Source organism: Triturus cristatus, chromosome 2_1 (genome assembly GCF_964204655.1).
Source record: "Triturus cristatus chromosome 2_1, aTriCri1.1, whole genome shotgun sequence".
NCBI lineage: Eukaryota > Metazoa > Chordata > Amphibia > Caudata > Salamandridae > Triturus > Triturus cristatus.
The window spans coordinates 741,242,727-741,266,457 of record NC_140581.1 but is presented as its reverse complement, the minus strand read 5'-3'; the positions used below and the strand labels follow the sequence as shown (position 1 = coordinate 741,266,457).

The 23,731-nt window shown below is 45.0% G+C and overlaps 1 protein-coding gene across 6 annotated transcripts in view; it reads right to left on the bottom strand.

Moving 5' to 3' along the window:
• CSNK1G3 (casein kinase 1 gamma 3) overlaps positions 1–23,731 on the bottom strand; it is a 353,425-nt gene that overhangs the window by 143,041 nt on the left and 186,653 nt on the right. For all 6 annotated transcript variants that reach the window (XM_085632678.1, XM_085632682.1, XM_085632681.1 and 3 more), the window contains one exon: positions 7,759–7,843. In XM_085632678.1, coding sequence (XP_085488804.1) covers positions 7,759–7,843 — 85 coding nt within the window. The remainder of the gene's footprint in view (positions 1–7,758; positions 7,844–23,731) is intronic.

Below are 23,731 nucleotides of genomic sequence, written 5' to 3'. Positions count from 1 at the left end.
TCCAGTAGTATTACCTTTAGGCCTGATTATTGTCCTGCAAAGGATTTGGGGTGAGTCTGGCTATAAGGCAAGAAATAGAGAAATGTAATCCATCATCGACAGGAAGATGGAGAGTGGAGATGGGGAAGAGTTCTAGTTGGGGCTTATTGAGTTACAGTTTTCACTGGGCAAGGAAAGGCAGTTGGATCTCCCATTGCGAGGGGGATTCCTGGGGACGCAAGAGATGGCCAGAGCACTTGGTGAAAGAGGCAAAAAGGAGCATGCACTTAAGAGACTCTTGATGACTAGAACCCTCTGATATTTGTCCTTTAACGAGTGCTGACAGAATACCCTAATAAAAGAATAGCTGCTCTCAGGTAGTTAAAAAGAATCAAGGGCGACATATACTTTGCAGAGGAGACCCGTTCGGTAGTGTAAGACACAGAGAAAGTGATCCAGCTCCTATCCCAAACAGTTTTTCGATTCTGCCATAACAAAGAAGAGGTGGTTGGATTGTGTGCTTGCACCATGTCGGATTCCTCCTTTTCAGATAAAGACGGACAGTTGCTGTTGGTAAATGAGATGAAGGGTAGTTACACTGGCAGTGAAGTACAGCCTGGACCAGAAACAGGGAGGGATTCTTCAGGCAAATTATACAAAAGCTTCTTAGCTTAGCAACAGACCCACTTATGATGGTAGAGAACTGGGGACTGATGGTCACAAATAATAAGTTTGGAAGAAGGATTAGAGAAATAGCACTACGATGAGGAGTGGGAGATGTCGTACAGAGTAAGGAATTTTGTATTTTTGGTGGCACTTACACCCTGAGGAGCAAGAGCATTCACAATCTTTAGCAACGCACAGGACATACGCAAGGGCAGAAATGCCAACGCTATTTTATCTGCCATGCTGTCACCTCGGGGCAGCCAGTTCCGGGGGCGAACACAGGGTCATGACACTCTCTGGCCACTACCAATATGCACTGCAGCAGGGGGACTAGAATCACAAGATAAGCACCTGAAATTAGTCTCAATGATGCCCTTTCTAAAGTCCTGGTCTCTAAGCAGATAAATATAACCCATATCAAAGAGTACCTTCCGTTTAAAGACATCTGTCTATAGACTGGGATTCACTTAAGGCAACTTGAGAAGGAAGCACTGGTAAAGCCGAAGCAACCAGGCTGAAGAAACCGAGTGAGATGAAGATGACAAATTGCCAGAAGGAACATAAGGATCTAGAACAGATCCGTCTGGTAACACACTCATAGAAAACATGCCACAAGGTGCAGGTGAATACAGGGCAAATGGGACTTTTGAAGGTTAATAAACCGAGATGAGTGAACCAATGCAAATGTGAATGGGGCAATACAGATGGCAGCTGTTGACAAATAAGCTAAAGATAAAGAACAGGTACACATTTACTTTGGGCCGTGGAGGGTTTGGAGGGTTGTAGATTTGCACAAGAAGAGGAAAAACTAGAGGCCTTTTATAGTTATTATCCAAAGTTGTATATTTAGCAAAAGGGAAACCGTGAAAAGATTGCACAATAGGTCAGAGAGGCAGGGAAGTCCCCAGGGTTCAATGGGTTACCCTTCCCACTTTTAGAAGACGTTCTGGCTAGAGGCACTCATGACCAGGACATTTAATCATCTAGCAGGTATGAGGGAGGCAGCAACATTGATGGCGGTGGCCAGTGTATTCATCGCTCTAATACAATGGAAAGACTTTAAGGCATGTGGACCCTACCACCCTATTTCTCCCTTAGAAACTGGTGTTAAGGTATTTTAAAAAATTCAAAAAAGCTGTGTGGAAAGGATAACTGGTGCACCCTTATCAATCTGGCTTTACAGCCAAATGGCAAGTGAGTGATAACACTAAAAAGAGTACTCCATTTTATAGCAATAGCAAACAAAGCAAAGCAGAGTGCACTGCTATAATATTTGGATGAAGATAAAGCATTTGAGTCCGTAAAATGGAGCTGTTACAAGCTGGGAAATCTGGCCCAGTAGTCCCATTGCTAGCATACGCATAAATGTAGGGATTACCCAATAGTCCAAACTGAACATGGGTAAAAAGCAGGGTTATCTAGTGACCTCCTTGCTTTTTGTATTATATCTAAAACACCTTGCCCAATACCTATGCAAAGTGGTCCACATCAAAGGTGTGAAGTTGGACAGAGGCAATTTTCCCTTTTTGTGGATGATATCATCGTATTGCTGACAAGGTCAGTGATTTCTATCTTGCCCCTGATGAGAGGGTTTGGGAGATTTGGCACAGACTCTGGCTTCAAAGTCAATATGCATGATTCAGTAGCTTTGATTATTAAAACTGTTCCATCTGTCATTTCAACGGAACACTGCATCCATTAGATATCTGGGAGTGAACTTCACTGTAATGATACAAAAGCTGCATATGGCCGCACTCTCCACTGCCTCCCTAATTAGCAATGTTGAGAGGGCCTAAAGAGAAGTCATAGCCATTCTCTCTCATGCCTTAGCCGCACAGTCACTGTCAAGTTGGAGATCTTACCCAAGTTATGTTTTTTTGTTCCAAGTGCTGTCGATGGCAATTTAACAAGGGGCGTTGGAACAAATTCAAAGAATGTGCGCATAATTCATCACGGTTGGAAGAGGTCAAATGTTCCAACCATTCTGCGGTTTCACCATGTTAAAAGAGGAGGTCTTGGCATACCCAACATTTATTTCTATTATCACATGTCACATCTCAGGCACTCTATCGGGTGGTCAGAGGTGAAGAAACACAAATGAGGCTTTAAACATACAACTGGAGGCTGGCCAACCTGGAAAATTCCTTGGCTAACATGCAAAGATAAGAAAGCTAACATATTATGCTTCCTAATCACATATGCAACTCTGGAAATCTGAGACAGGGTGAGAGTCAAAATGGGCTTGACATGCTTCTCCTTGCCATACAAGCGGATACTGGGAATACCAGTGTTTGGCCCAGGCTGGATAGAGAGAAATTCAGAGGGTGGCAGACGGCAAAGTGCATCCAGATAGGTAACATGTTCAAGAAAGGAACCTTTAAAAAATCTGAACGGAACATTTAAAAAATCTAAGCAATTCACAGCTGATTACGGCCTAGGGAAGTAGAGAGATTTTGATATGTACAGGAGAGGTAAAGAGTTCATGCAATGCGCGCTCAAAGCTGCAGCCACAACACACCTGACACAGTTCACAAAACTGCTACAGAGGGTAGAGGCAGATAACCACCTAGTATCAAAGATATACAAGCTGTGACACAACGGAGACGAGCCTCCCAAGAGGAAGTTCAGGAATTGGTGGGAAAAAGAGTTATGGTAGAACTTCACTAACATTTGATGGGACATAATGTTGAATAATCAATGGAAAGGCAGTACACATGTAATGGGGATAACAGCAGTTTTTAAGTCAGTTCATAGATGTTATCCTTATACCCCTCACCGCTTTCACATCAAGGACACCAACATGTCAGAAAAATGCTTGAGTTGGGGTGGAGGCTATGGATTTCAATCCACATACTCCAGTATTCAAACCTATTGGGAGGAGGTGCTGGGAGCCATTGAGAAAAACACTGGACTACAAATTCCTCAACTGTAGAGGATATACTGCTGGGATAGACCAAATATCAAATGTAGTCTAAATAAGATGACTGGTGAAATATACTGCTTTTGACAGCTAAACTGGTCCTATTAGCAAAATGGAAACCACATATATTAAACTGGTACTGTAAAGTCATAGGCATGGGAAAAAACAGATGAGGGCACCGCTCTTGGACTATTTCACAGCAAACTACTGAAAAGAAATCTTTGACTATTACAAACATTGTCTCTGTAATACATTGTAGAAGATCAACTGTGTAGACTAAAGATGGAGATATGACGCAAGGACTATTGGGGTCACTCTTGAAAGAGGCTGTAGGAGATATGCTGTTGGTGTGGGGGGAGAATTGTTATTACTTATGTTTCAAGAAGAATTTGTTCTTAGATTAATTCTCAACTAAAATTACTGGAACATACATTCTGATCCCTTATGGACAACTTCGTACAACATCTTTGACAGGGCTTGAGCCCCAAGATCTTAGGGGGGGGGGAAGGCATTTGACCTAGCTGCTATAAGCCACTGAGAAACTTCTTCAGTGAAACACCAAGAAGAGATTAAGATCCGTCACTATGAGGCACCAAAAAAAGGAAACGAAGCCTACTTGTCACAGAGCTCCATATATCTCCTAAATAATCATATCAGATTTGGATGAAGCTATGTGATGTCACTTAGAGGAGCTCCTGGAGAGGTACTGTTGAGAGAAACGTTTTAAAGATTTAGCCTCCTGCCTGAAGCTGAGGATTGTGTGTGAAGAAAGGCCTATGCGAATAATTCATTTTGTGTAAAGAATGGTGATACACAGCCTGTGACATGCATTATTTATGCATGGGTTCTACATTACAAAAATGGATAGGTAAAATTACGAATGTCATAATTTTACAACTCTTTTTGATAATAAGACTAAAGAGTCTTACCCACAATTCCTATAACCACAACGCAAATCACAAGAGAGGAGCACTGTGTCCCAGCCATCCAAAAGTCCAACTGAATTGCTGGGTGGGTCCATGGCAACCCTCTGGAATACAGGTGTCTATGCATATCACTACAGTGATACAACTTAATACACAATAGCTTGCATAGGTAGGATACTAACTTTATATTTAAAAGTGATATTCAAGAGAAATGTTTTAAATATAAACAGAATCAAATAAATATCACAAAATATCTCTCCGCCATGGTTAGAAGGAAATTGAGGAACACATTTGACACTTCAACAATCAAAATGAAAAAGAATTAAACAGACAATATCTGTGATTTTGTTTGCAAGAACCAGTGAGAATTTCAATACCATCATAAAAGTAAGACATAGAAATAATTCATCAAAGTTGATGCACATAGCACACAGTAGGCAAGGATTTTTCCCCAATAATAAAAGCCACTGACTTAGAACATAGTGGAAGGCAATGCCTATGAGTCTTCTTTAGCACTTCAGGTGCAAAACAAGATGCAATTGGCGTCAAAGGTGTATGTGTATATATGTGTGTATGTGTGTATGTGTGTATGTGTGTATGTGTGTATGTGTGTATGTGTGTATGTGTGTATGTGTGTATGTGTGTATGTGTGTATGTGTGTATGTGTGTATGTGTGTATGTGTGTATATGTGTATATGTGTATATGTGTATATATATATATATATATATATATATATATATATATATATATATATATATATATATATATATATATATATATATATATATATATATTTACACCCTGATCGTCTTTCCACAAACAGGCACCAACACCGTGAAGAATTATGGCACAGACGGCGATTTATTTCAAATTCAGGTCAGACGCGTTTCGGCGGTAAAAACTGCATGAAATGTTCTGTCAGTGTCAGCCAAACAAATACCTCCACCATTTACCTGTGGTTGCCTAGGCAACCAGAAGATGTCATAGACATAGAAGTTTTTCACCGTGACTTTGCAAAATACATTTGTACGTGAACATATGTAATAACATACATTGATAATTAAACAATATAAGTTATCATAAGGCAAATTTTTTCCTAAAATAAAGATTGAGTTTGAAAGTCACTCTAACAATAAAAAACACATAAGTGATTAGGAATACCGCTTTTTTGAAAAGAGGCGGAACATCCAGTCTCAATGTGTCCCATGTAATGTGCTCTAAACCAAGGTGGCTGTATTGGCGTGCAGAGGAGGGTATGTGGCATATGATTATCATACAACAATAATTGCGAACTTAACCGGCCTGAACAGTCTTCGCTAGTATGTACAGTCTCAGAATACGAGAACAGCAAACACATCGTAATGCAAAGTAAAGAAAGTGGGGACTGCCACTTGGAATATTTCCTTACATCCACATGAAGGGAACAGCATAGATGACAAGTGCCTCTATCTGTTAAAAATTAAAAGGAAAAAGGTGGGTTATATATCACCATAGAGAGCCCCTAGTACTAATCCAGGGGGGAAGGAGTACATACAAAGCTAAGTGAGTCTTCCGTCCAAGTGGGCAAAGAGAATAAATACGATCTGTATTGGCAGGCCAGTAAAGAAAATGTATTACCTATTGCCCTCCTACTGTACTTGAACAAAGTATATACAAGAATAGAAACACATGTATAGTGGGGCGGTATTACAGGTAAATGTGAAATGTCATAACAAAATATCAAGGTTTAGAACAGTCATGCTCCGAGGAAAGGGTTCAAACGAAGAGGCCAATCTTCTCAAATAACGAATCAGAGATGGACATTAAGCGCTTCATCGGCATTCATCCCATGTGGGATTTTGGAATTAAGGAGAATGATATATTTTGATTCCAATCTCCTTAATGCCAATTGCCTGTTACCTCCCCTAGGATTTTTAGGGACACTATCAATCACAAAATAGGAGAGGTCCTGGGTCTTGCCACCGTGGCACAGGTTAATATGGCGTGCCACTGGGTATGTTTGGTCATCATTCGCAATTGCTCTCAGGTGTTGCAAAATGCGAACGTGGACTTGGTGGATCGTACTGCCAACATACAGTTTCAGGCATGTGCATTGTAGCACGTACACGGCAAAGTCCGTTTTGCAATTGAAGCTGCCACGGATAACGTATGGTGAATGTCTGAAAGGCATTATAACAGACTTGGTGTTATTGCCGTGTTTGCAGGCTTTGCATCTACTACACCTAAAAAAGCCTCTAGGTGATTGTAGCCAAGTTTGACTTTTCGCTACAGAGGGTGAGCTGCGTACCAATTCCTGCCGCATAGATTTAGCTCTTCTGTAACTAATGGCCGGGGTTTTGGGGCATTTTGGTCCCAGAACCGGATCACTGCGGACTGTCTGCCAATGTTTGTGCAGGATTTTTCTCAGTGTAGTGTGGTATGCATTAAATCCTGTGATCAATCTCGGGATGCCAGCCTCTTTACTTGCACTCTGTTCTTGTTTCTTGAACAGAAGATCTTCCCGTGTCTTTAACTCACTTCTGTTTCTGGCTTTCTCTAGGGTTTCTGTTTTGTACCCTCTGCTCTGTAGTCTACTAAACAATTTGTTAGTAGATTTCTTAAGACCTTCTGTTGTACTGCAGTTACGTCTCATCCTGAGACATTCTGCATAAGGAATGCCTTCCTTAACGCTGTTATGATGGAAACTATCTGCGTGAAGGATGGCATTCCCTGCGGTGTCTTTCCTATATGTTCTGGTCTGTAGACAGTTGTTTTCAATGTATATTTCAATGTCAAGAAATTGGATGCAGTTTTTACTGGTGTGACTAGTAAATGATAAGTTCAGACTGTTGTTATTCAATTCATTAGCAAAGACTTTTGCACTTTCCTCAGTTCCCTACCACAGTATGAATATATCATCGATGTAACGTACATAGATGTTCACATTTTCAGTCATGGCAGTTTTGTGTCCCTTCATGAGTACTTGCTCCTCCCACCAGCCCATATGCAAATTAGCATAGCTGGGGGCGCCAATTGGGACCCGTCCTCGTTAAAGTTCCACAAGCAATTGAAAAAATGCCGCACTCGCTCCAGTGTAGTCAGTTGATGTATATACATACATACATATCTATATACATACATATATATACACACACATATATATATAAAAAAACACTTTAATAAGCACATGGATACCTTCTACACTTCTTCACACAAGTCAAAATTACATTTCAATAGCCCCATGGATGGGTCGTTGAATGGAATGGGTTATTTAATGTAACTGTTACCTGGAAAGTTTTCACACAGTACTTCTATTGGTGTTGCTCGTTTTGTGTCTCCAATTTTCTGATACCTTTCTTTTAACGTGTCTGCCTGTGAGAGAGAGAAATAGTTTTTAAAGAGCTACAGGTCTCAAGCAAAATGCAATATTTCCATTTGTGATTTTGTACTACACTTAATGCAGTGTTGTGTGACTGCATCTATACACTAGAAAAGTTAATGTTAAAGGAAATAAACAGTGCAAAAAACTGAAAGCGCCAATACATGGATGGAAGAAAAACTAAAATAAAAAGTCAATATTCAAATTCAAATTTAAAAACTCCATTAATTGGAATTAATAATTCTATTCTGGGCTCAAAAGCACACCTAAACCGCATATGTAACAGCATTCTGATAGCACAGTTCATGGTTATGGGTTTTCAAATAATGTCTTATTATTTAGCGCAAGAGCATTCCACGGTTGAGCAGAAACAGAGTGGAATGGTACTTTGGAACCCATAAAATAGACTGCACATTTTTTAAGTCAATAAAAAAAACTTACGTTGACCATGAACATGTCGGCCGTCTGTTGGTGAGGCTCCGGGTGAGCGATGTGCTACCGTGACTGAGACCCAGAGGAAGGTGAATTGGAGGCATATGGTACCTGCTGATCTTCATAACATGCTGTTGGTGACCGCAGTCTCCCCTAATGTACTTTGCTATATTAAAGGCCATCCTCAGCAACTTTGAATGGCGTAGGATCCTTACATCTCAGAGCGGTAGCTATGCCTCTATTATTCTAGACACAAGCTGGTCGTTGCAAGCACAAACCAAGGTGACCAGAAAGACGAAATGTGAGGAAGAGTACTGTTTAGATGTTTGGAATGGTCTCCAATGCAAAGATGTATCAAAACATGAGATATTCAACGCTTCTGTATTGGCACAATGGCCTATAAGTTTGGCTTGAAACACAAGCTTTGAGCCCCTGGCTACATTACATCTCCAACCATTCGGAGCTTGCCGACTCTCCTTTAGAAAACTTTCCTACCTGTACGTCTGGGAACTGTGGACTGCCCATTAAAGGGGCAGAGTAATGTGACTGGAGGAGCGGGGGGGATCTGTTCAGGTGGTGCACATTGTATACAGAGATCCCCGGTCAGAGCAGTACGACGACTGGTGACTCTGGATTGCCATAGTAATGCACAGAGCTGATAAGGACAATGGCAGCTCAATCCACCACTTGCCCCACAGCATTTCGGCTTTTGGCAGCAAATTAGAGGTGTAACAATTGCAGTCATCCTTAGCCATCCACTTGGCAATTAAGTTATTCTTGAAATAAACCACGAGTGGAGGAGAGCGACATCGTTCAGTATCTGAGGGCCACAGATCCTTTTAATCCCTCAGCTTGTTCCTCCAGTGGAAGGCCCTTGGGCAAAATGGCGAAAGATATAGAACCAAGGTTACCACACCAAGGGAAGATAGACATATTAACCAAGATGCTTGAGACCGCGCCTGTCAGAAGCCAGTCAGTGTTGAATTGAGGACAGTGGTGATGAAATCCTGAGGGGAGTGCGCGACAGAATTGGGGTGGGGGGGGGAGCTGTAGGGAAAGGTTAAGAGTCCATGGCCCAGGAGGAAGCAACACAGCAATGGACAAGCCAAGAGGCAATGAACTTGCTGGTCACCCTCTCACTCCCTAAAACCAAGTTTGTATGTGTGGGCTGCGAGAGACAAATGAGAGTGAGTATTTTTTGGGATGTTTGTACAGTTGAATGAGAGTATGTGTAGATCATGGTAGACGTGACTGAGTCGGGTGGCTCGAGGGTCCGTGAGAATTCTTCCTTGTGGAGTTACAGAAGGGCTAGAGTGAGTGAGTGAAAGAGAGGAAGGATTCAGTAAGGGAGTAGTTGTAGTGTGTGAGAGATGAGACTCATTTCATTTAGCTATAGGTTATAGTATTTGTGTACGGGAGGGCTACAGACCCCCAGACCTGCAATATGGTAACCTTGTGTGTTATGGAGGTGAATGCGTGTGGGGAATGGGGGGTCGGGAGAGGGGAACGTAATTACAGTCTTATTGTTATGTTTGTATTGTTTCAAATGTTTCTTGAGTTGTTTGACTAGCAGGAAGGACATCGGTTACACAGAATGTATACTTCACTGTTATGGGGCGATTACAATTACACTATCGGTCTGGTTTCGGCATATGTTAAGCAACTGAAACAGAACGTGGTCTTACTGCAAAAGATGCATCTTAGGGGAACCCATTGCCACTTCCTGGCCCAGGGAGCACACACTATGCTAGCACATGCAGGGTTCACATCGGGATCCCGAGGGGTAGCAATCCTGATTTGAAAGTTCCCCCCTTTTCATGTACAAAAATCCTGGTTAGAGCCATATGCTGCAGTCCAGGGCATTTGAGGACAACTAAATGTTACTATTGCTAGCATCTATGCTTCCTTCCCCGCAACACACTTTAAATAAAATCACCAAAATCCTGTTGGAAGCCGAATTCTCCTTACATATTCCAGTGGGTGATTTTAATGACGTGATGTTCCCAGACCAGGACAGATCAAGGGCAACTCCCAACCCGGGTAAGACTACATCCCTGGTGAGTTTTGTGGACAAGTTGGGTCTTACAGATCTACAGAGGTGACAACACCCACAGGATAGAGGCTATTCATACTTCTCAGGACTACACAAAGTGTATTCTAGACTGGACTACGTTTTCGGAGCAGCAGGTGCAGTGGGCACGATACACAGAGCTATCTAGCTAGAGGCTTATCTGATCACTTCACTCTGGATAACGACAGGGCAGAGACCTCATGACATCAATGGGGATTAGAGGCTACATGCCTAGGCAGAATCCAAACTATACTTCCTAGACTCTGTTGAGTCAGAGGCTACACTCTGGGAGGCATACACGGCAGTGATGCGTGACGGGAAACAGAATATTATCGCCTTCAAGAAAAGGAAGGCTATTAGGGATGTGGAGGAATTGGGAGAAGTGTCTCCTAAAGGCAGAGGCGAATGTCCTCTCACCGAGCCCCCTGATGGTAAGAAGGGTCGAAGCCCTGCGATTTGAAAATATTTAGTACTGGCCACTGATGAAGCAGGCAGTCAAATGCTGGCCACGCAGCATCGTCTATACGATGTCTGAGATAAAGCTGGGAAATTTCTGGCCTGGCTAAGTCGCTGGGACATGGAGACTCGCCAGGTCCACCAGATACAAGTGGCAGAGTGCAACCTCTATAACACGGACAGGGAAATAACAGAGAAATTTATGAACTTTTACAAGACCCTTTACAATGACCACCCCCTAACAGACATTGCTCAAATAGACAACTACATTACTGACATGAATTCACCAACTCTCTCTGGAGAGGACCGCATGGCCCTGGAAGCAGACATCACCCTTGCTGAAGTCCAGGCTGCCATATCCCAAGTAAACTCGGGCAAATGCCCAGGACCTAATGGCCTCTGGCTGAAGTTTTCAAAAAGCAGGTAGATATCCTGGCCCCCTACTTGCTTCAGCTATATCTAACAGCAAGGGCTGATGGCATCCTCCCACCAGACTTGTGTAGAGCCAGATTCTGATCATACATAAGGCTTATCAGCCAATTTCATTGCTGAATATAGAAACCAAAGTTCTGGCCACCGTCCTGGCAACTAGATTTAGAAGGATTATTTATTTGTTGATCCACAAAGACTGGTCCTGTGTTATGCCCAAATGCTCAACCAGAGGGAATCTTCGTAGACTTAATAACTGAATGATGAAGTCCAGACTAGACAAGACCCACATGTGTTTGTCTCATTGGACGCCGAAAAGACCTTTGATGTTCTACACTGGCCTTTCATGATACACTCTCTCAGGAAAACGGGGTTTGGATCAGAGTCAGTGGAATGGGCTGGCCTGCTCTACAAGTAGCCCACAGCTGCTGTAGGAGGCAATGGAGTATTGTTGTTAGAATTTCCTATCAGGAGAGGGACTCGTCCCTTTCCCCCTTTGGTTTTCCTTGAATCTAGAGCCACTGGCGTATATGGTCCATACGCACCTGCATGCCAGAGGTTTTGTCAGGGGCAGGGTTGTGAAACTCCGGTGTTGCCTTCCCGCCTTCCCCTCTTCCACTCACCGCTGTTTCCACCTTTCAGTCGCAAGACCCCAACACGGTTTGGACAGCCACGTCGGATTCCCCCCCCTTCCGGGTCCTGGCCCTTCCAGGAAGAGATGGACGGCTACTGGCCCTGCCCATGGGGGTGGAGCCACACCGCGTCATCGGACGTAAAAGCCCCGGCAGCCAATGAAGAGGGCGGCGTCATCGTGAAGGAGGAAGTAGCCCGGAGAGACGGAGTGAAGGCGAAGAAGCGAGGGATCCCGTGGTCGCGAGGACACCGGAGGACGCGGTTGCAGAGAAGCCTGTAGGCCATCGTTCCTGCGAAGCGCCCTGCCACGGTCCCGGAGGAACGTGGCTTGAGCAGGTACGGCAGCGATTGCTGGGTACCGGGAGGCGCGTTGAACCTAGAGCCAAGGGAGGAGTGGGGCTGCCAGGTGGGGAATCCTAGCATCTGTGCGCTCCCATCTCCCTAAATCCTTCTCAGGTGGTGGAACCCCTCCCCGCACGACCTATCTAATGAGAGCCTGGTGACGTCCCTCACACCCTTTTCCTCAGAACGAAGAAAGACTATAAAGGTCCCAATAGGTCTCCTTTCTTTTCTTTTGGTACAACCCTGGTGACATCGCTGAGCAACGGCATCCCGGCCGAGAGGGCCAGACGACGGGCTTCAAAGAGGGAGAACACATCCCACTGAAGGACGAAGCAGAACACTTTCCCCTGTTGTTTTGGATACGTTTTATTTACTTCTTTTTGAGACTCTGAGACCTTGCTATATTCCCCATTAAAACCTTTACGAACACACGCCTGTGTCGCGCGCTTTTCTGCCCACTCTTACAAGTGGTGGAGAATGCAGGCACGATAACCTCCCGTAGCGAACCCAACCATGGAGAACCTCATACAGCATATCGCAGAGGGGCAGAAGAAGCTAGAATGGGCGGTAGAGCGTCAACTATCCGCCGCCCAGGCAGATCGAGACACCTTCAAAGACCTCATGAAGGCGCAGCTAGAGACCCTCATCAAGGTCGTTGAGGAACCCACAACCTCTCCCGCGGGCCAGAGACTACACCGGGGTCTATCCGCGCTACCCAGTGTCTCTACAAAAGTATACGGTGGGGGAAGATCCCGACGCCTTTCTCTTAAATTTTGAGAGAGCGGCGCGGGCATCTGGCTGGCCAGTAGCGAAATGGGCTTTCTACCTAGCGCCCCTCCTGACGGGTGAAGCGCAAGCAGCGTATCAGGTTGCTAACGCTGGGGGCATTACGTCCTATGATGAGATCAAAGCCTTAATCCTCGATCATTTGGGTATGGATTCTGAAGCCTATCGACTGCGGTTTAGAAAAGAAAAAGGAGCCCCGGGAGATACCCCCAAGACTCTGTACTATAAGCTTAAACTGGCGGCCGAAAAATGGCTAAAACCCACAGACCACACTAAAGAGGACCTTATGAACACCATCATCCTTGAACAATTCTTGGAAGCCCTACCCTTCAACATGCAAAGATGGTTGCGTCAGCATGCCACCCTAACTGTGGAGCAAGCCGTAGACATGGCCACTTCCTACTCCCGGTCTCAACCCCGGTCCCCCTCATGGGAGCCGGAAAAACCCTCTAAAGGTCCACCGGCCCAGAGAAAAGCCCTCAGACCCATCAGAGAACCCCAACGGGCACGATTGGGTCGTTTTGAGCCCCCGCTAAACCGTGGACCCCAATGTTTTGAGTGCGGAGAGTGGGGACACATCGCCCGTGCTTGTCCTCGGAAAAAGACCGAGGAACCTATAGACATCAGCTATCTTCCCCGAAGTCTCATGTACACTGCTGAAATGGGGTCTTGTTTTCATGTAAGTCTAATAGTTAATGAGATACGAGTACAGGCCCTCTTGGACTCAGGGTATCTACAGTCCGTGATAAGGGAGTCATTGATAAGGCCCGAGCAAGTGATCCCCGAGAAAAACATACTCATCCGGTGTGTACACGGGGACGTACGATCCTATCCAGTAGCCCGCGTCTCCTTGGAAACCCAAAAAGGGTTTCATGCCCCGGTATTAGTAGGGGTGTTAGACAACCTGCCCGAGGAGGTCATTTTAGGAGTAGACAATCCAGACTTCTTGTCCTTGTTTATGGACACTCTAGAAAAAAAAAACCCTGGGAAACTTAAGGGTGAAGTGAAAATGGCGTTTTTGACAGAGGAACCCTGGCTAACGGACAAAGACTTCCGTTGGGCTCAGCATAATGATGCCTCACTTACACACGCCTGGGAAGAAGCCAGAACAACCCCAAGAGACCAACCCCGATCATATCCTTACTTCCTTATATCACACGACTTACTATACCGGGTAGCGGGACCCCGTGATAAACCACAACTACTGGTTCCCCGAGAATTCCGAGAGCAGCTGTTGTTCTTTGCACATTCCCATTTATTGGCCGGACACGTAGGGGCCGAGAAGACCACCCAGGGACTGCTACGTCACTTCTATTGGCCCGGAATCTATGCCTAAACCAAACAATATTGTAGGGAATGTCCGATCTGTCAGAGAAAGAACCCCTACACTCCCCCTCCGGTACCCTTACGACCCCTCCCTATAGTAGGAAAACCCTTTGAGCGGTGAGATTAGACATCATTGGACCACTACCTTGGTCAACAAAGGGGTTCCAATAAGTTTTGGTCTTAGTGGACTATTGCACCAGATTTCCAGAGGCTTTTCTCCTTAGGGCCCCCACGACTTCCAATATAGCAGATAAACTACTCGAATATTTCTCACGCGTGTGGGTTTCAACGCCAGATACTAACAGATCAAGGAACCCCATTTGTTTCGAAACTCATGTCTCAGGTCTGTGGGATGTTGGACGTGAAACACATTAAAACTTCAGTCTATCATCCTCAGACCGATGGCCTGGTAGAACGTTACAATGGGACCTTGAAACTGACCCTGAAGAAGATGTTGAGTAGCGAGGGTAAGTCGTGGGACCGGCTCCTTCCCCTGGCTCTCTTTGTCATACGTGGACAGGTACAAAGCAGTCTAGGTTGTTCCTCTTTCGAATTGTTATATGGTCGACAACCAAGAACCCTGTTAGAGATGACAAGAGAGACCTGGGAAAAGGATAACCATGATACCAACAGTTTGCTCGAGTACGCCCAACATCTAAGCTCCAGGATCGGGAAACTCAGAGACATAGCCCACGCCAACTTGGAGAGAAAACAACTCTGCCAGAAACAGATGTACGATAAGGGAAAAAAATGGAGAACCCCGAGTGTGGGCGATTGGGTTCTAGTTCGATTACCCTCTTCCCTCGCCAAGGGAACAACCAAATGGAAGGGGACCTTTCAGGTCACAGACACCATTGGGAAAACCACCTATAGGCTCCGCCTAGGCCCTAGGAGGACCCAACTATACCATATTAACCTCTTAAAGAAGTGGTTGGGACCCCCTCCCGTAAATAACCATCTAGTGACGTCCCAAAACATACCTGACTGCTCTCTGGAACACTTGGTAGTAAACCCAGACTTAACAACAGACCAGCTAAACGAGTTGTTAGACGTAGCCCTAGGGTTTAGGGCCCTCTTCTCTGACCTACCTGGAAAAACCCGGCTTCTAGAACACTGTATAACCACTGAGGAAGGGAAGGTGATAAAACAAAAACCCTATCGCATTCCGGCCTCCAGACGGAAAGCAGTCAAGGAAGAGGTCCACAAAATGTTGCAAATGGGGGTTATCCGACCCTCACGAAGTGAGTGGTCATCCCCCATCGTGTTGGTTCCAAAACCCGATGGATCAATAAGATTTTGTATAGACTTTCGTGGGGTAAACGCAATCTCCAAGCTAGACGCCTACCCTCTCCCTCGAGTAGATTAACTAGTCGAGAGACTTGGCGAGGCCAAATATATCACCAGCTTAGACCTAACAAAAGGGTATTGGCAGGTGCCCCTAAGGCAAAGAGATCAAGCAAAGACAGCTTTCTCTACTCCTGAGGGCCTCTTTGAGTTCACAGTTCTTCCTTTTGGCCTACATGGGGCCCCGGCAACCTTTCAGAGACTAATGAATAAAATCCTGACTCCCCATCAACAGTATTCGGCAGCATATCTGGATGACATAATTAAATACAGCTGCACTTGGAAAGACCATCTGAGACATTGTCACCAGATATTGCAAGCGCTAAAAGAGGCCGGACTGCACATTAACGCCAAGAAATCACGCGTGGGGTTCAACATAGTGAAGTATCTGGGGTACGTACTCGGGAACGGGAGTCTCGAACCTCAGGACGAAAAGATAAAAGCCATAACCGAAACCCCCTTGCCCTCCACAAAACGTGAAATCAGGGCTTTCTTGGGCCTCACTGGCTATTACCGGAGGTTCATTCCTCAGTACTCTGACATTTCCGCCCCCCTGACCAACCTATTGCAAAAAGGGGTCCCCAATAGGGCCTTACGGATCCCATCTCCCGCTGTCCTTACCGCTTTCAAAACACTGAAAAAGGCTATCACTAGCCATCCCGTGCTCATTTCCCCGGACCATTCTCGTCCTTTCATTCTCCAGACGGACGCCTCCATTGTGGGTATAGGAGTCGTCCTCTCCCAAACCACCGCTGACGGTTCCGAACGTCCGGTCCTGTATGTCAGTCGGAAACTGTTTCCCGGCGAAAGGCTGTATCCCACCGTCGAGAAGGAGTGTCATAGACAAATTGCGATACTACCTCGAGGGTGCCCATTTCATTCTGTACACCGACCATGCCCCTCTCGTGTGGATGAGTAGGACAAAGGGGAACAACCCTAGGGTAATGAGGTGGTTCCTGTCCCTACAGCCCTTTTCCTTCGAAGTTTGCCACCGAAAGGGTGCCCTCAATGCCAATGCCGACTTCCTGTCCCGTTTTCCATTCGGCCCCGATCGGGACGAATCTAGGGGAGGGGTGTGTCAGGGGCAGGGTTGTGAAACTCCGGTGTTGCCTTCCCCTCTTCCACTCACCGCTGTTTCCACCTTTCAGTCGCAAGACCCCAACACGGTTTGGACAGCCACGTCGGATTCCCCCCCTTCCGGGTCCTGGCCCTTCCAGGAAGAGACGGACGGCTACTGGCCCAGCCCATGGGGGTGGAGCCACACCGCGCCATCGGACGTAAAAGCCCCAGCAGCCAATGAAGAGGGCGGCATCATCGTGAAGGAGGAAGTAGCCCGGAGAGACGGAGTGAAGGCGAAGAAGCGAGGGATCCCGTGGTCGCGAGGACACCGGAGGACGCGGTTGCAGAGAAGCCTGGAGGCCATCGTTCCTGCGAAGCGCCCTGCCACGGTCCCGGAGGAACATGGCTTGGGAAGGTACGGCAGCGATTGCTGGGTACCGGGAGGCGGGTTGAACCTAGAGCCAAGGGAGAAGTGGGGCTGCCAGGTGGGGAATCTTAGCATCTGTGCGCTCCCCTCTCCCTAAATCCTTCTCAGGTGGTGGAACCCCTCCCCGCACGACCTATCTAAGGAGAGCCTGGTGACGTCCCTCACACCCTTTTCCTCAGAACGAAGAAAGACTATAAAGGTCCCAATAGGTCTCCTTTCTTTTCTTTTGGTACAACCCTGGTGACATCGCTGAGCAACGGCATCCCGGCCGAGAGGGCCAGACGACGGGCTTCAAAGAGGGAGAACACATCCCACTGAAGGACGAAGCAGAACACTTTCCCCTGTTGTTTTGGATACGTTTTATTTACTTCTTTTTGAGACTCTGAGACCTTGCTATATTCCCCATTAAAACCTTTACGAACACACGCCTGTGTTGCGCGCTTTTCTGCCCACTCTTACAGGTTTCTAGGTGAATGTTTCTCCAATCCCAGAAGAAAATATCTCACTATACGCAGATGACATTCAGCTATATCTGACTCGGCAAACTGAGTCGATCCCAGCAGTCCTCCTCCACACCTTTGAACAGTATGGGGCGCATTGTGGGTATACAATAAATTAGGACAAATCCGTTCTTCTCAGACCCGACAAATCTTCCTGGGAGGCTCAGAATAACTAGGAAGGTATTCCAGTACTTAGAAATCCATGCCACCATCAATCATGAGAGGTGCATAGAGCATAATGCTAGGAGGGTACGGACTGACTTTCATGTGGATGCCGGTTGTTGGAAGAAAGTCTCCCTAACGATATTAGGAAGGGCAGCCATGTTCAAAATTATTATTCTTCCAAATATTTGATATGCCCTAAAAACACACACATTATAGACTTCTAATTGACATCTTCTCCAAAATTGATAGCGAACTTAGGTAACTGCTGTGGAATGATGGGCACCCAAGAATAGCTCTCTGAACGCTACAGTGCAATTCATATAATGGGGAGATAGCCCTTACAGATATCTGGGCTTATTACTGGGCATCCCATTTAATAGCAATAAACGACTGGGGACATGTAAATGGTGATCACCCCACCTACGCCTTGGAGAGGATAGAATTTCAAATGCGCCCATACAATCATTCTCTCTACGGTGGAAGGAACAAGAGGCCTACAACCAGCTACCCAATGACTCTTGAAGCATGGTGCAGGGCTATCACCTTTCTGGGATGGAAGCAAAAGATCAACCAGGGAAACACCACTGTGGGTGAGACGATGCCTTAAAGAAACCGGGAAATTAAATGAATTCGCAACCTGGGACCATATTGGCATCTCCAAGGTGGGTGACCTGATTGAAAGGGGCATTTTATTGCCCTTTTCGTTCCTCCAGTAGGAATTTCAACTCCACCATAGACAACACTATTAATATTTAAAGCTAATCCTATGCCTGGAAAGCAGAAAATATTCCTTCAGGTCTCTCAGAGTATGCTCCCCTAGAGGGTCGGTTGTTGATGGGTAAATTGCAGGAGAAAGCAGTCTCTTACATCTATAAAACCATTCACAATAATGTCCCCGACACTTTACTGAAAGTACAGTCCGCATGGAAAACTGTTGGTGAGCTTGAAGAACTGGATTGGAAAGCAGCATTAATGTTCCAACGAGAGGTTGCGATTAAATCTAGACAGCAACTTATCGAGTTCAAAATCCTGCATAGGACTTATGATAGGGCCCTCCTCCATTGAATAGGTAGAGCAGCTTCCCCAGAGTGCCTGCGTTGTGGGGAGAGTCAGAGTGGGTCTTCCTTCACATACTATGGACATGTCCAGTCATTCATTCATTCATTCTGGAAAAACGTATGTCTGGAACTCATCACAAGACTAGGGACGTCACTTCCCGAGGATCCCAAGTACATGCTTTCAGGCATCCCAAATGAACTAGACCTCACATGGATGAAACTAATATTGTGCAACTTGGGTTTAGTGGTAGCTAAAAGAGACCTGGCTAAACACGGAGTAGCCCCTGACACACCTACCACGGCTCAATGGAGAAGTGGAATGGACCTCTATATAGCAGCGGAGAGAGTAACAAACAAGAGTATGGGTTGTTCACCTAAGTTCCATAGGGTGTGGGGCGGTTGGATCACACATTATGGACTGAATGGGTATGATAACCTGATGCTGTGCTGTTATTGCAAAATCATTAATGTGAATACTTTGACTTGCAATGTCTGCCAATTTGCTGATGTATCAATGTTTTCCCCCCACTCACCACATTCAACATTGTGGAAATATCTGATGTTTTATTGTTCTTCCACTGTGTTTCTTTGTTTGCAATGGGCACCCATTTGTGCCCCTTTTTTATGATCTACAAAACCCAACAGAAATGTTTTTTTTTTTATTGGGTTGTGGCTGCATCAACTAGAACTCTTCCTTTGCAGAAAAGTTTGAGCACTTAACTAGATGATGAGGAGATTGTCACTATGCGATCTTCATGGATGAAGCTATATATTTCTGAATTGGTTAAATGCATTCGAAAATGGAGTGATTTTGAGAGGTTAGAGTGTAAGTGAGCAAAGAGACAAGAAAAGAAAAAAGCAAACAGACGGTGTAGGGGTGGATGGGAAACTGCTTACAACACCCCCAGACGGAAGCAAGGCTCAAATGTTCCCTATTAGAGAGGTGCAAGGTGGAGAATATGTTCATGTGCCATGCTGTCGAGGTGATCTTGCGTCATTTATGAACAATTTCCCCAAATTGAGAGAGAATCCTTCCCAATGGTACACCTAGGTTGACAAGTTTAAGATTTCGAAGATTTTGTGGACGGATTTGAATCTCTTTTCCAACATTATGGTACCAAGTAATTTATGGGCCCACTATTAGATAGCTATACAGTGTGCGTATACAGAACCCCAAAGAGATTCACGGACTTGGGCACCATCTCCTATGGTAATGACAAAGTGTGATGAGGAACATTCATTCATTGGAAAGGAAAGGTCCCAACAAGGGATACTGATTGACTTAAGATCAACAGAACGACCCAGGAAGCTAAAAAGTAAGTGCATGCCTATTATGAACAGCTTTTTTCAGGTGCTTAAACATAGCAGTCAAAACCACCTTGAAAAGGGAGATATGGGAATTTTGTGCCACAGTTCGTTCTTTGATTGCAATCCGAGATACGCATACATATCCAGCAGAAAGTGATCTGTTGACAGTCTAAGCCTCTGGATGAGATTTTGAAGTAATGTAGTGATGAGCAATAAATGAAACAGGAAACTTAAAGAAAGGTTTATGCTGGCACAGACGAAGCTTTCACAGAAAGGATTTCCGAATCAGCCATATGTGGGAAAGGTTGGCAGAATGCAAGTTGCAGGACTGCAAAGTGGAGGTCAAATGGTGTAAGGTGGGAGTGGTGTTCTACACGGTAGAGGACACAGTGTTCCGGGAGATCAGAGTTCAGAAATAGATATTGCAAAGGTGATGAGATCAACTCCTTGTCATTATCAAGCTTGGACATTGGAAGAGGGAGCGGTCAGAACCCAATTAGTGTACTGAGTGTTGGTCAAATGCAAAAGGTCAATCCTACTCAAATGCAGAATGTTCTGGTCCAGAAAATGCGTAATCTAAATTAGATGGAAGTCCACAAGCTCCGATGCTCTTGCAGAACGTGGGTAACCCCAGGTTCAATGCGAATCCAGCTCCAAGAGCAAACCCGAATCCAGAATCAGAACCCATTTCAACAGCACTCCATGTTTGAGAATGAGAGTTTTAACTTCGAACATTCAAAATGATTGTGCCCAAGGTGGAGGAAGTGCTTGGCGCGGTCTTTGAGGTAGACCAGAGTTGAATGGCTACCAAGCGTCATGTTGATTGAAACTGGTGCTTGCCCGTCTGGAAAAGAAATTCAAGTTGTAGGTGTTACAAATAAACAAATAATTAATCCTGTGCCAAAGAAGGTCCCTAAAAAATAGCCTAATTTGAAGAAGATCACCAATTTGTAATGTGTGATTCAAGTCCCGTAAACCTGTTAGGGAGCGATATTTTGTGTAAGTAAATTTGCACTATTTACTGTACACTAGATGGTGGAGAGTTTCAAACACATGTTGAGGATGTTGAATTCAAAATGGCCAGACAAGGGACAATGGTAGGGCTGGTCCTTGTAAGGACAGTAGAGTAGTTACCTCTTGATTTAAGAGATACTCCGAAACCTGCAGTATGGGATTTCTCAGGGAAAGGTATAGAACGTATTAAAGGTGTAGAACCTGTCTGAATAACAATGAAACCTAATGTTGAGTATTCGAGAACGTCATCATACAATTTCACACCGGAGACTGTGGCTAGAATTACCCCAGTGACTTAGTCAGTGGTTCAATGGGATTTAGAGAGAGATAATGTGCGGTCCATGCAATTCGCCAATGATAGGTTTTCATAAGCCCAATGGCAAGTACAGAATCGAACAGGATCTAAGAAAGATTAATAAAAAATGTTGTTCCATATTGTCCCATGATACCGAATCCAGCTGCAATATTATTTCAGATACCCTGTGATGCAGTGGTCGATTTGTGCCAGGTATTTTTCTCTATCCCTTTGCATGAAGTCAGTTCCTTTTCCCAATTCATTTCCATATTTAAGTTTTGGCATGGTGCCAAGTTCCACTGTGATATACAAAAAGCCCTTCTATTTTTAACCATGTCTAGAACAAAAACTTTGAGTCTTTACAATTGCCCTGTAACTCTGTCCCTGTTCAGTATATTGACGGCCTGTTGGTGGTGTCAAGTACACAAGAAGCCTGTTAACAGAATGATTGCCTTGTTAAATCATTTGGTTGAGAATAAACACAAGATGTCCCCAAGCACATTGTAATATTGTCAAAAAAAGGTCCGGTACCTAGGGCATCATATTGAGAAGGGAGAAAGTAAGATGTCTCAAGAGAGAATTGCTGCCATTCTAAAAATGAAGCCATCCAATAACGCAGAGAGTAGTCAGAATATTTCCGGGAATTTTAGGCTACTGTAGACAGTGAATACCCAACTTTTCCCTAATGGCCAAGCCTTTACTGAGGCTAACGCACAAAGTGCCTGATCTGCTTCCATGGGACAACAATTGCTTAAAAGCGTTCGAATGGCTAAGAGAAAGTCTCCGTCATGCGCCGGCAAAGGGAATGCGGATTACTGTACAACGTTCACTCTGCATTGAAAGGGAGGGCAGCGCTCTCTCAGTGCTTACTCAATTGAATGGAGACTCTCGAAGGCATACTTTTCAACCACTATCGACCCTGTTGACACAGAACTGTCCGGTCCTTAAAACAGATGCAACAGTTGGTGTGAATTTTGAGGGAAGTGAGTTTATAGTCATCGGACAGCCTCTTTCAGTGATGGTATCGCACTCAGTGAAGATTTTGCTTACATGCATGAAAACGCAATATCTGACAAATATCAGGCTCATGGACAAATGACCCTGGCTACTGAGAATGGTACTCTGAAAAGGTGTCAGACCATTAATCCAGCTACCTTGTTACCACTGCCTGAAAATGAAGTTGATGGAGAAGAGGTTGAGCATGACTGTCAACGTCACAGATTTATGCACCAAACCAAGACCTGATATTAAGGATGAACCCGTTAATGAGCCTCACTATGTAATATTTGTTGGTGGCTCATTCTTAAGAGATACGAGTTATTTGAGAACAGCTTATGCAGTACGCACCATTCATGAAGTAGTGAAAGCCTCCTGACTCCGTGGTGTCACCTCTGCCCAGGGAGCAGAACTAGTCGTTCTTACCAGAGCTTGTTATCTTTCAGATCAATTGAGGGTGTCCATATTTTACTAACAGTCAATATGGCTTTGTGTTGTCTATGATTTTGGACAGATCTGGTTCACAAAAAGGATTTAGGACTTCATCCGGGTCACCCATCCGGAATGGGGAACACGTGATGCGCCTTTTGAGGCTTTGCAGTTGTCACAGGCAGCTGCTGTAGTTAAATGCGTAACCCCATTTGAGTTGCTTGCAGCCGCGTTTGGTGGTTCTTAGTTCTGTGGTACACCAGCTGGCCTGCTTGGCGGGTCTCTTAGGTTTGGTGGGGGCTAATGTTAGCGCAGTCAGTGATCCAAGAGAAGAAGTTTTTGACAATCTCTTCTAGGTTGGTTGAAGTGCCGGGAGGGAAGGAGTTTAGGGCGTTGGTCGATTGGCCCTACGGTACTTTGTTTCAGCTTTGGTGCAAGGAGTTGGGAGGTTTTGTGGTGGTGTTTGGGGGGCCTGTGATAGTGAAATGAACAATGGCTTGATACATTCAGGGGAGTTATTTTGCATGGCTGTACTTGGCTCTGTTGCTACTGTTATACCAGACGTTTGAAATTTAAGAATCCCCGTTCCACCACCAACATTCACATTCAGCCCTACAGGCCATGGCCTCTAGAAAGAATGATGCATACCCTTCAAGTGGCGGGACCTCAAATTCTGTCTTGAGGAACTTCAGAAAAAGTGGAATGTTGATTTTAAGCAGGCGATAGGCGAAATGCAGAAATATTTCCCGGAAGTCATGACAACACAGATGGTGAATCTGAACTAAACAACTAGTAAAGTTGTAGAAATTGA